Source organism: Aspergillus campestris, assembly GCF_002847485.1.
Source record: "Aspergillus campestris IBT 28561 chromosome Unknown P168scaffold_7, whole genome shotgun sequence".
NCBI classification, from domain to species: Eukaryota; Fungi; Ascomycota; class Eurotiomycetes; order Eurotiales; family Aspergillaceae; genus Aspergillus; species Aspergillus campestris.
Genome location: NW_020194342.1, coordinates 1,208,498 through 1,220,851, shown reverse-complemented (window position 1 = coordinate 1,220,851; position 12,354 = coordinate 1,208,498). Strand labels below are relative to the sequence as shown.

At 50.6% G+C, this 12,354-nt stretch overlaps 4 protein-coding genes across 4 annotated transcripts; all 4 read right to left on the bottom strand.

Annotated features, from left to right (window-relative positions):
- Positions 1–1,048: 1,048 nt before the first annotated feature.
- P168DRAFT_170710 (uncharacterized protein) lies at positions 1,049–2,253 on the bottom strand. Its single transcript, XM_024832889.1, has 2 exons — positions 1,728–2,253; positions 1,049–1,671 (listed from the first exon to the last, which is right to left on the bottom strand). Exons 1-2 carry the CDS (start codon positions 2,133–2,135, stop codon positions 1,192–1,194), a joined length of 888 nt encoding a protein of 295 aa, XP_024692443.1. The 5' UTR covers positions 2,136–2,253; the 3' UTR covers positions 1,049–1,191.
- Positions 2,254–5,058: 2,805 nt separating this feature from the next.
- Positions 5,059–6,092, bottom strand: P168DRAFT_297712 (Pfs domain protein; the record flags this gene model as incomplete). The annotated part of the gene is made up of 2 exons (XM_024838200.1): positions 5,059–5,067; positions 5,103–6,092. The coding sequence occupies 2 exons, from the start codon at positions 6,090–6,092 to the stop codon at positions 5,059–5,061; spliced, it is 999 nt and encodes a 332-aa protein (XP_024692442.1).
- Positions 6,093–7,204: 1,112 nt separating this feature from the next.
- P168DRAFT_290964 (ACT domain-containing protein) lies at positions 7,205–9,043 on the bottom strand. Its single transcript, XM_024837325.1, has 4 exons — positions 8,856–9,043; positions 8,446–8,807; positions 8,253–8,392; positions 7,205–8,208 (listed from the first exon to the last, which is right to left on the bottom strand). The coding sequence occupies exons 1-4, from the start codon at positions 8,895–8,897 to the stop codon at positions 7,514–7,516; spliced, it is 1,239 nt and encodes a 412-aa protein (XP_024692441.1). The 5' UTR covers positions 8,898–9,043; the 3' UTR covers positions 7,205–7,513.
- A 1,197-nt stretch (positions 9,044–10,240) lies between these two features.
- Positions 10,241–12,328, bottom strand: P168DRAFT_311379 (SKIP/SNW domain-containing protein). Its single transcript, XM_024839493.1, has 3 exons — positions 12,143–12,328; positions 10,625–12,073; positions 10,241–10,551 (listed from the first exon to the last, which is right to left on the bottom strand). Exons 1-3 carry the CDS (start codon positions 12,287–12,289, stop codon positions 10,378–10,380), a joined length of 1,770 nt encoding a protein of 589 aa, XP_024692440.1. The 5' UTR covers positions 12,290–12,328; the 3' UTR covers positions 10,241–10,377.
- Between the last annotated feature and the right edge of the window lie 26 nt (positions 12,329–12,354).

Below are 12,354 nucleotides of genomic sequence, written 5' to 3'. Positions count from 1 at the left end.
CTTCCGGCCAAGGGAGTGGCGAGGAAGAGTCCTTAGCGGGCTGCTTGGAGTCTTCTTGTTGGTTGGTTCCTATATTGGAGGAGGCATCAGGCTCCCTTGGTGAACTTTTTCATAATGCATTTACTTGCGCGACCGTGAAAAAGAAATTTGCAGAAGAAATAATGGAAAATCTTTGACAGAGGTCACAAGTTGAAGCTTGGCTTTTGAAGCTAAGATCGAACAGTGTCTTCAGAAATCCTGCCAGATCATGAAGCGAGAATGTAGGCAGCAAAGATGGTCTGTCCAGTCAGTCAAATATCGTCCCCGCCCATCTGACCGGTTGACTACCTGCCCAACCCAAGCCTCGTGCTCCGACACTGGCGCAGTCAAGGGGGGCACGACCAAGATGACTTTTCAACCAATTGATCCCTGCAGAAGTATGCAATCAAAGCCTCGGCGCTACGGGGAGGCTTGCTGGGCATTTGACCGATACGCTGAGGTTTAGCGCACGAGTATCAAGGTCAACTTGTCCACCGTCTGTTTGTCTGTTCTGTACTTCTCATCATCTACTTATCACGAAGTTAGCCCAGCCTTACTGAATGATGATCTGTATCAACATTGTCAACACAATCTGTAACAATATGCAAGGGCTTCCATAGTTCCATGTGGGCCTATCATGCCATGCGCCCAATGCAAGATTGACACCGAAATCTATTTCACCATAATCTTTGTTCGTTGCATCTATAGTCAATGTGATAGTCCATAACTAGTTCAGGGTTGACTTGAAGGAGGGCCTTGTCCCCATTCCATCCCACTGTCCAAGCAATGTTTGCCCTTGTCGTCTTTACAGAACAGTATAACACTATCACATCGTCGTCAAGAGAGTTCTCAAAGAGCGAGGGATAGGGCCTCTGGCGTCCACACATGCTGTGACCAGTGATCGTGCTGCAAATCGTACAGCATAGTCTGCGGAAGGGCCACGGCAGAATGATGTTGCTTCTAGAACGCCGGATAAGAAGCAAGAGACAGAAAAGGTTGATGCCTCAAAAAATCTTCTAAGAATGAAGGAAAAGAATTCGTTATGGTCTTTCGAAGGCCCATTCCGTCAGCTGCGTAATATCGCGAAGGTGTGCGTGCGCGAGCACTCATCCGCTTCCCTGGCACTAATCATCTACTCACGCCCCAAGCTCGGCCCTCAGGGCCCCAGATTATTTAATCTTTACCGTGGCTTGTCAAGATTCCAGCAATGCTCCAAAAGAGGGATAGAGCACCTAGAGCGATGGTGGCTGGAACAGAGGCATTCTGCAAATCACCTGGATGATGTCTGAGCCACCATGCAAAAAATGCGAAGGGACCCGCCAGCATGATGCAATGATAGATGGTAATGCAGAGAGCGGAAACCGCAAACTTTGCTTCGAGGCCCCATACCGGCGATTCCTGATCTCTTTCGAAGCATATAGTTCTCCTCGGGATGCGTTGCATAAATTCAGCGCCAGACAGTGCTGGTCTGCAGCTATGGAGATTATGCCAGGTGCAAGGCACGGGACAGGCGTAGAACAGATTATCAAAAGGATGAGCCGGAACGGGGGGGTTTGTAACATCCGGGGCCCCAGCACGAGGATTGTATAGATAGACCTCGTCTGTGGGAAGATCGCTATACTGGCGGACCAGCTCGAGTGGCAACCTGCTGAACTGATGTGGGCGTCAGCACTTAGTGCGTAAGACGTTGCTGGGAGCGGGGAGCAAACCTTTACGACTTCGCAGAACTCCAATCGCCAGATAGAGAACCACAGCCTTATCCGGCCTCTTTTGGCACGATAACATTTCCTGAGGTCTTGGAAGACACTGTGATCGGTACTATGGTCGTTGACCAATACTTGGGCCGATTTCAGGAACTTCCCTGCTCCTTGAACGCCGAATAATATCCAGCCTTGAACTTGGCCATCTGGGCCCTGCGCATTTTCCTGAACTTGCTGCCCCATGGCGGGGGAGGCTTGCTGAAGTTGATTTTGAGCTGTTGCACTAGATTGGCCGCCGTTATTTGGTGAAGGACTCGGCGATTGTGTAGGTGCGGGACTTGCTGACGGTGGGTATCCCTGAGCGGCCGATGATGATGTTACTGTAGCTGACAACGTGAGAAGTGCTTTCCGAAACATGTCTTCAAGCCAAACTGTCAAAGGCGCCCTGGGTATCTTTGTTCTGCACCAATGTGGTGTCGAAGGTTCATCATCCAGCAGTTCGAGTATCTGTCTCACGAACTCGTCTTGTTCGGCGGTTATTTCTTCCCACTGCTGCGCACCACAGGTCTGCTAGGTTTCAGCAACATATGTGCACATGGGATATCTTGAACTTACACATTGCCAGAACAATCGGGATTCATCGTCTCGTAGCAACCGCTTCCGCGGTTCAAGAGGCCACCAATTCCATCTAACTAGAGTGTTGTCCTCTACCCATGCTTTCATCCTGTTCGTCAAGGAGATGTCCTGCTCCTGTGACACCCAAATGTGCTCTTTGGGAATGGCTAGTAGCACATGTCTCAGGTCGGTTGGCAGAAACATCAACATGGAATCTCTCCGAAGAAGTTCAAATGATCTAGCCTTTTGGAAGAAAACTGTCAGCTCAGAGACGCGAGGGAACTCTTCTCCCTCGGAGCGATCATCAGAGTCTGATTCTGAAGATTTGGCAATGTCTTCATCTTCAAATCTGCCAGGGACCGGCGGTTTTTCTACTGCAGGCTCGTGCGAAGTTCCTTCTGGTATGCGTCCGAGCCAGGCTTCGACGCTCTGCTTCTCTTCCGGACCAACTTCTAGGCCAGCTCTGTCCATCCCCAAATTTTCTTCCTGCTCATTTTGAATATGAAGAGCAAGCTGTTCACTGATCCACCGCCTTACCTGCCTGCTTCTTAGTAGCTTGGCGACTTTCTTCTCCCTCTCGTGTTTGGCTTCTTTGCTGAGGTTCTTGTGAAATGATTTCAGTAACCGCCGTAAATTCTCCACAAAGCGCTGCCTACCCATCCTTGCCATGAGTTTTTCACATAGAGATATGAAAATACGATCCTTGGCCAAAGACATCCTTATAAGGGCTTTTCCAGTAATTTTGTCAACGGTCGTTCCAGTGGATGCTTGGGAACCGATGTCCTCTTTGTCGGACACCTGTGACTGGATCTCACTATCATATGGACGTTGCATATCATCAGATTCGCCTGTGGCCAATGAATCTCTACCTTCTCGTAACTCTAGGCTTTCTGATGACATAGCCATTGATGAGTACCCCGAATCCCCCTCCACGTCCTTTAATCGATTGGCTAGTAGTATATCGACCATCGCTGGATCGTTCACTTCGTGTGCTATTTCTGGGAGAACCACATTGGGGCCAGACTCATTGAACCGAACATCCGCCGCGTCAAGTCCAGGTACAGCCCGTGGCTCATCGACCCCATCTCTAAAGGCTGGCTCCGTCACAGTATCGCTGGACAATGGACCAGGGGCGGCCATAATGGCTTCTAAGATGGTCTCTTCATTAAGCTCGGGCCATAGACTTCTATCCATTGAGCGATAAGTTGCCTCGACTGCCTCGCGGTAGCGAGCAATAATATGCGGCAGGCATACAGTCAGCTCTAGAAGTGTATGTCCTCGTGGATCATCCTCAATATATTGACAGGCCAGCATCGCCCAGAGGAATGTTCCATTTCCAAATTGAGATAAGAGCTGTTGTACCGCACGTTGTGTTTGGTGATCGTGCTTTTTCAGCCTCGCTAGCTGACGCACTTTATGATCAATGTATAGCCCAACCGCAGTGGAGACAGACTTGGCATTCAACTCAAGAGATATTTGCTTAGCACTGTCCAGTTGCTCCTGAATAATAGGCAAGTTGCGACTAGAGACTAGCCATTTGACATGGGGATTTGAAGACCATCTGTGCACGATCATATGTAGAAGTTCTTTCAGACCAGTCTGGCATTCATCAAGAGCATCAATGATCAGAATGGCCCTTTTCAAAGTCGAATCTTCCAAGATATCGGTGAAGATTTTAGACAAGATGATCCAGGACTTTGCGTCATTATTCTCTAGATAACCAGACTTCCTTTGTACGTGTGAGATGAGGGATGGCTGTTGATTAACAAGCTGATAGACAAGGCCCCGAAGGATAGCCGTGGCAGTTGAGTCATGAGCGTTACAGAAGAAGAAGGACAAAAGCCCTGACTTAACACTGGGCCTTTTAAACTTATTAATGATACCACAAAGTAGCATTGTCTTGCCCTTGGCAGGATCACCTCTGATCCAAAGAAGTTGGCAATGAGGATTCTCACGCCACTGTCGAAAGTCATGATCTTCAAGAAACCAGCGATACACATCTTTCAGGAGTCCATCCCCTGATTGTTCTATGTGTACCTTTCTTATTTCAGGATCACTTGCGCACAAGTTCCTAAGACACTCGTACTCTTTGTCATCTAGAATATAAGAAGGTCTTAGAGATGTCAGTCAAGTTCTCCGAATGATATTAGGTTCCATGAAAAATCAGTGTTGTTAAACTCGAAGATTTCGATGAAACAGTGACTCAACTCTAATATCAAAGATATTTGAGTCTGAATCCTTGAACGCGCGGCAATATTTATACATATATGCCAGATTTTTTACTCACCTCCAACTCTTTTCCTTGCAGTCCTGTCTCATATGGTTAATACCACCACCTATATCAAGAGCCTTTAGTACAATCATGAGGGGTTTGGGAGTGGATGATAAACAGACATTTATAACATTTAACTGGCTTCGGACAGTTTCGCTGTGTATGGTTATTCATCTGACCTAGACACGGTCATTATGAGTCAGTCTTTTGATAGGAAGCTACTGTGGTGTTTCTTACATCTGCCGCATCGAATGCGACAAGTTTGCTCATAATGATTGTCCCAACCACAATTCAGGCATTGATCATTCCATTTTCGAGCTCGGCAAACCTCATCCCATTGCTGTTCAACAATGTATTCATCATCGCTGTCATCAGACGATTCTTCTTCATCGTCACCTGTCAAATCTATTGGGCTAGATTTAAGGCCAGGCGTGGGAGGTGACTAGAACGGTATTAGACAATCTCTATATATGCTATCATGGGACAGGAGCCATTACTGTGAGAGAGGTTGGGCCAGTTGTCATAGGCTCTGTGTTCCTGGTCTGAACCACAGGCACTGTAAGCAAGAACTCTTTGGCAAATGCAGCTGCCGCTGCCGCGGCATATCCTTGCCATCGATCATTCTTATGTGAATCAGAATAGTCACTGATCCCACGAATTACTAGACACTTGAAGTGATTCATTAAGCCTGCAGATTCCATATCCAAACAGTATGCATTGAACTTATGGCCAAGTTTGTCTCGTAGCTGACTGTCTTTCACAACTTTGTTACCTGATGCAATCACTCCGTAGTGAATATGTGGCTCATTAGTATCACGGATCTCCCGAGAAACTATTTTCGCGATATCACATTCACTGCAGGTAGCGCGGCCCTCAACATGCTTATAATCAGCGCAATAAAGACGATCTTCCAGCGCTGGACGGGACATGCGGGCAGCGAATTGCGAACTACCGCGCCCTATCGTGCGGAGGTATGACATGAATTGTCTGTTGTCCCTGTGATGGGTTGCTTGGAGCTTAGATAGTGCAGATAAAAGGTTATTGGGTGGACCATTAAGCTGGCCGGTCGATTGAAAGATGCCATCATGAAGAGCTTTGCCGTAGTCGTACTGCACAACTCCTCCGTATGCAAACCTTGGGTGGCTGACCACAACATCACCCAGCCGAATATCTGCATTTTCACTTGGTATACCTCCACCTATTCCGACCATCAGACCAAAACGAATAGAGCGTCCAAATGTAGAGATCAGATGCGTAGCAGCGGCAGTAGCATATGTAGTACCATATTCCCCGGCTGGCAAACATGCAATGACGATACAGTGGCCTCCGACTTTGCCAAATGTATATGAATTATCATCAGATTCCGGCAGAGGCAAGGACTCATGGGTTTCATCCAGCATAGCCTCCGCGGCCGCCATCTCCTCCGATAAGGCGCATAGCCATCCGACAGTGTAATCATTCAGAGACCTGTGGTTTCCAGTTGCCATGGTAGATGTCGGACTGACTCAGTCTGGGATATTGTCAAGTTTGACTTGCAAAGACGGGATTGATAAGTGAGAACGTGGATTCATCAATAACGGAGGGCCTTGCGGGGAAGGATAAGGGGGGTAATTAGGACTGACTCGAAGTAGCCTTGCAGGGACTAGCAGGGAAACATGGTATGAAAATCCAATCATAGCAGCAGCCCACACCAAATTACGAGGCTGATTGATGTTTAGATACAAAAGAAGACAGACAGGTAGATTATGGACGCTCTTGACTACAATAGATAGGGTAGATCGCGTTCCTGCTAGAAAAGGATAAGTCTGCTTCCATTTCTTGATCCTCAGGAACCATCTACTCAGTCAATAAGCGTTGGGTGTAAGTCGGTCAATTATCATGGAAACTGAACTATTAACTTCAAGCAACTATAGAACCCTCGGTATTGGAAGTCAACCGGGATGATAGAAACTAGATAGTAGTCGATGAACTCCTAGATCAGCTCACACAAAGACCAAGTTCTGGCATCAGAATCAGGGTCTATTGTATATGTGGAGCAGTCCTGGATATAGGGTTATAACACGCTGTCGTTGAATCGAGTACTGAGATCCTATCACATAAAAATGACCATTATTATCCCTTCCTACCACCCATGAAGCGTCTCGCGAGGCAGCAATGGACAAGCCGCATCTTTCTAGTCTTCGACATTTCCATGTCCTCCTACGACCCTCACAAAGAGCATTTGCCAGAGCGGAATGATCTGTCACTGATTTTACTTTGGGTGCGCCGGTTTATCTCAACCCGCGTGATCCCTCGTTGCCACTCTGGCTCACTGATGTCGATGGCTGATGATTGAGATCACCAGGCGCGGCTGACTTGCCATGGCTGTGGCTGTGTCTGTGCTTCACTTCTCCGTCCTCTCCTTAGTTGCTATGTGCTGTTGTGACTTGGGAGGGGTAAGGCTACGGCCCATAGACTAACTAAACCAAACGGTAGGTGTTAGAGATTTTTGTCTACTAGTTCATGGTAAGATCTCATGGCTTGTACCGAGTCACTATCCATGTAGATAACTGATACACTACACCTATCTGTGATCAGGACAGTGTACTATCTAGGTATAGACCTATTGAAACCGGTTGTATTAAGTCCACATATCAGTCCAATTTAGTGATAGTATCAAAAGATAAATTAGATAGGACGGTCCCAAGCACACGAGCCATCTTCCCATGTTACCCCCGTCATCAATTTATAAAAGTACAGGCAAATTGAATTTCAATCCCAGAAAAAGGTAAATAAAGAAAATCAAACAAACTTTTCCAAGCCAAGCGAACCCGCTGTGTCGTCATGTCACGTCATGTCACGTCAGATTATAAGAGAGTGCCTCATACCCCCTTGATAGAGAGGGGAGGGGGTAAGGCTATATATGCACTCATATATCGTAAGATAATGAACTAGGTTGAAGCTCGTCCGATGACGTGTGGTTCTCAGTGTCGAGCGCGTCCATAGCGCGGTTGAGCTCGTGCTCACCGACGAGGATGGTGCCAGCGCGGGCTGTGCTCAGGAAACTGATCTCCACGGCGTCGAGGGACGCGTCAAGGTCCGGCTGGAGGCGGTGGATCGAGTGACCACCACCGGAGAAGGAAAAGTGGGGCTCGTCGACCGGGGATTCAATTGGAACCGCGCTGGGGTAGTCCGCGGCGTGCGTGGCGTCGGCGAGGCGGCTGGCGACGCCGCAGACGATGCCGGTGGCTTCGGGGGGAAGCTTGCGCAGGTCTAGCATTACAGGGACGAGGATGTCCTCTTTGGCGCCGAGGAGGAGGCTGGAGTCGTCGTCGGGGTCGGACGAGGCGAAGCGCGGGAGGAGGCGCTTCTCGAGGAGGAGCGAGGCGGCGGGGTCGGCGGCCGTGAGGGTCAGGGAGAGGAAGCGGGGTTGGTCGACTACTAGGGCGGCGGTGAGGGCCTCGCGTAGGATGGAGATGGAGCTGGCGTCGGAGGAGTAGTGATGGTGGGCGGCGCATTGGACCAGACGGAGGGAGCGGTCGACGAACGGGACGATGGCATTCTTGCGCAAGGAGGCGAAGGTCCGGGTTTGGAGCTCGTTGAGGGATGATGGAGGTGGAGTGGCTGGGGGCGAGCGGGGGAGATAGGGCTGAGGCTGCTGAATGAACCTTGGTTGATGTTGACGAAGGCTTCGGTGTCCATCTCGAACTGGAACCCGCGGTTGCCTAGGGCGTCGATGACCCGTTGCTTGCTGCGGAGGGGAACGATGATGTAGTCGGAAAAGTAGGTGGAGATGAAGAAGATGGAGCTGTTTGGTTAGTTTATCGCCGGAAGAAAGAAAAAGAAACGGATGGTACATACATTCCCGCCATAGCCAACGGACTCGTCAATTCAAGCACGCGCTGGCCAGCCTTAAGCCCCTCCCCATACACCTGCATGGCAACAAAGTCATCCTGGCTGATAGCCAGACGGTCCGAAGACGCCGTGCCAGCGAAGCGGTGGATCAAGGGAGCAAAGTACAGGTCCGCCAGCTGTCTGGGACACATGACGGAGCACTCGACGGGGGTGATAGACAGGTTCAGAAAGGCCGACTGGGGGGCCTTAAGGGGGTGGGACGATTCATCCTGGACAGGGGAGACATCGTGAAAGAGCACCTGCAGGATGGGCTGGAGGAAGTAGGGATAGAGGTCCAGGGGGATATGGACGAGGGCCAGTCTGTCGTCCTGCAGTTGGTTAGAATTGAGGTTCAATATGGGGATGGTAGGACGTACCATGAACTGGACCTGCGCGGAGGTGAGGGAGAGGGAATCCATGGGTCAATTGTATATCGCACTGATGTGGGAGAAGGATAGCAGGTCATTTCTTCTTGCGCTTGAAGAATTGGAAGAAACCGAGTGGTGTCATGGTTTGAGGAGTTAGTTACGCCATCAGAGGGGAGATGGTGGAAGGATTATAAAAGAGGAGTAGTAGAAGAAGAATAGACAGTAGAAAGTGGAGGAGAAAATGACGAGATAAAGAAACCAGAGCAGGTGACCGATTTGTTCCTTTTGTCTCCTTTGTCTCATTTGCGCCGATGACTCAATCAAACTCAAATTGAAGACATCCACTGGATGCAGATTTATAAAGAAATATATGAAGAAATATATAAAGAAAAGAATAGTCACTCTGTGTATCAACCAATAACTACGGAGATTGAACATCCTTATCTTTCCCCACATTATCCATTACGCTTATCTTTCTCTCAGCTCCACCGCGACAGGCGCTGCACCCGAGATCGACAACGTCTGTCCAAGAGTTCTCCCCATCAATTGGACATCTCTTCAAGAAGGGTGGACAGGGATCGGTGCAGTTCATGATGATCGAATAGTGTCCATACCATGAAGTAAAGAATTCCACCCCTTTGTGGCGATCAACCAGTGGACTCTTCCATCCATACATACCAAGATAGGGCTGCTCCACAGAGGCAAATAGTAGTTTAGGTACCTGTCTCCATCAGATTACTGAACACTCTGACGAACCGACTAGTTCCTAAAATGATGTCAACTTACTAGACTATACTATACTATACTACATCCTACACTAGGTAAGGTACGAACACAATGATAATGAAACACCCCGCACAGACATCCCAAGCCCTAAAACCACCTAAGTTAACAAAGTACCTATCAACCAACCAACATACCAATCAGTACCTGTCTTCCTACCGTTCCGACGGGGTGGAGACCGGAGACTCTTGTCTTCCCTGTAGCTTGCATAAGGAAACACGATAGGTAGCCCTAACAGGGTGGCTCCTTGGCTGCGGGGTATAGCGACTATCTCAAGGTACTGCCTACTTAGTACTACTCACATAACTCTACTTAGTACATACCGGGAACCTGACATGGTATGTACTTACCTACCCAGGTACTTATGTATACTGATAGATAATGGGTTGTGGTGTGATTGGTTTGTGTCGTCGACTAGGTACGTTGGGTAGGTACCTGGTATAGATGATTACCTAGCACAGGGTAGGTAGGAGGTAGGTAGGTATTAATCAATATAGACCCACAGAAGTATCTACTAAATTGGTAGTACATACGACGCTCCAGAAGGATCTATAGCCGACAATGATACGCCTCCATTCTGTCCAACACTAATAGATCCACTCTCAGTAACGAAGAAAAACAACAGCGCATGATATTTCCTTTCGATAAAGATAAACTATATCAGTCCAAAACAACGCCCGCAATGCACAATCCGACACACACAAAGAAGAAGTAAAGCAATATACAAGCAACAACAGAAGGCTCAGGCTCATTCCTCGTCCACTCGAGCCCGCTTCGATCCACGACCCTCGGCCTCCTGGATCCCGTAGCGCTTCTGCCCAGCTCCCGATCCGGATCCCTCCCCTGTCACGTCGGCAATCATGTTGTCGATGCCAAACGGGTCGGCTGTGTCTTTTTCGAATTGCACGGGGCCGTCGCGAGTCTGTTTTCATTAGCATAGTTCTGTAATCATACACGAAAACGTGTAAAAAGAGTAAAAAAGAAAAGGGAATTACCTCAGCATCAGCCGCACCGCGGAATCCCTCCTTCGCCTTACCCAACACCTCAAACCGTCCCGACTTCTGGATCTTGCTCATCTCACCCTCAGCCCCCTGCCCCTCATCCTCGTCGTCCATCTGCGCCTGCGGCCGGTAGATACTGTTGATGGCGTCCTGCGCCGCAAACAATGGCTTATCGTAAGGGTTATCCTCGTTGAAGCCCGAGTCCATCCCGCTCGTCTGGTTAAACAGTCGCGAGTCCCACATGCCCTCCGACGACTGCGTCGGCTTGGCCAGTCCCAGCGCCACCTTCTCGGAGATGTCGCGGTTCTGCTCGCGCGCCATCGCCTGGATCTTCCGCTCCGTGCCCATGCGCGACTGCCGCAGCTCGCGCTCCGCCTCCTGGCGCCGCTCGCGACGCAACTGCTCCCGCTCGCGGGCCGCCTCGTCCGCACTGTCGGGCGACGCCGAGCGCGACGAGTAGTACGGCGACGGGCTGCGGCTGACACTGCGGGACGACGCACGACCACCGCCACCACCACCACCGCCCTGGCGGGAGCTGCCGGCGCGCTCCTCGCGCGCCTTCTGAGCCAACGCCCGCAGATGTTCCTCCTTCTGGGCCTTCTCCTTCTCGGCCAGCTTCTGCTGCATCTGGGCACGCAGCCGCACCTCCTCGCGGGCGTGGCGATCCGCCGTGAACAGCGCCTCCGCGAATTGCGCGAACTTGTCGTTGATAGTCACATCCTGCAAGCCGCGGCCATCAGCCGCAAGACGCTTATCCAGCGGCACAGTGTAACCCTTGGGATTCTTCCAGTTCGACACAGGCGGGGGGATCTTCCACGCCTCCTGATCCTCAGCGGTGAGCTTCCGGGGCGGGGAGTGCAAAATCGGAGGCGGAGGCGAAGGCGGGCCACGGGGGATCTTCTTATGCTTAAACTTAGGCGGCTCCATCGGATCATGCTGGCGGTCGACGATCTTCATAATGCGGTCATTCTTGCGTGTAGTATCACCCATCTGGTTGGCGGGGGTGTATCGCACGAAGGTCGGCTCCGCACGGCGTCCACCCTTAACATTCTTCGGCTTCTGCGCCTGCACGGCACCGTCCACCAAGCTAGCCAGCGCGTTCTTAGTCTTCTCCATCTGCTCAGCCACCTGCTCCTCCGACGGACGGTCCAGCGAGATCTCGCCCATGTCGACGCGCTGGCGCAGCGGGATCAGGTCCTTGAAGGAGGCGTGCACGATGCGGTCATCGCTGTGGCCGCGGCGGGCGATGGCGTCGTATTTCACTTTGCCTTCCGCGTCGACTTGCACGGCTAGCGCGTTCGACTTGGACGATGTCCCTTTGCGGCCCATGTCGAGGGGGTACTGCGCGACGAGGATCTCGGGGAACGCGCCACCGTCGCCGAAATCTTCGGGCGCTCGGGGACGCCATCCGGTGCGGTTGCCATAGGGAGGGGGGCCTGTTTTCTATTATAGACTTAGCTTGCGCTGTTCCTATCGTAAATGACAATTATTAGAGACAGAATGGATCCTCACCCTCAAAACAACCTGCGTCTCGTCCAGCTGCTCGGGGCCCACCACCCGCGGACCACGGGGCTGGGCATGCTGTGGTAAATCCTCCTCCTCGCCGGTATATTTCGGCTTAGGGAGGGATTTGAAAAGTCCCTCCGCGATAGATGTCATGATGAGATGGGGAGGGAAAGTGGGGGGAAGAAGGGGGGGATGGTAGAGGGAAAAAGTTGAAGTTG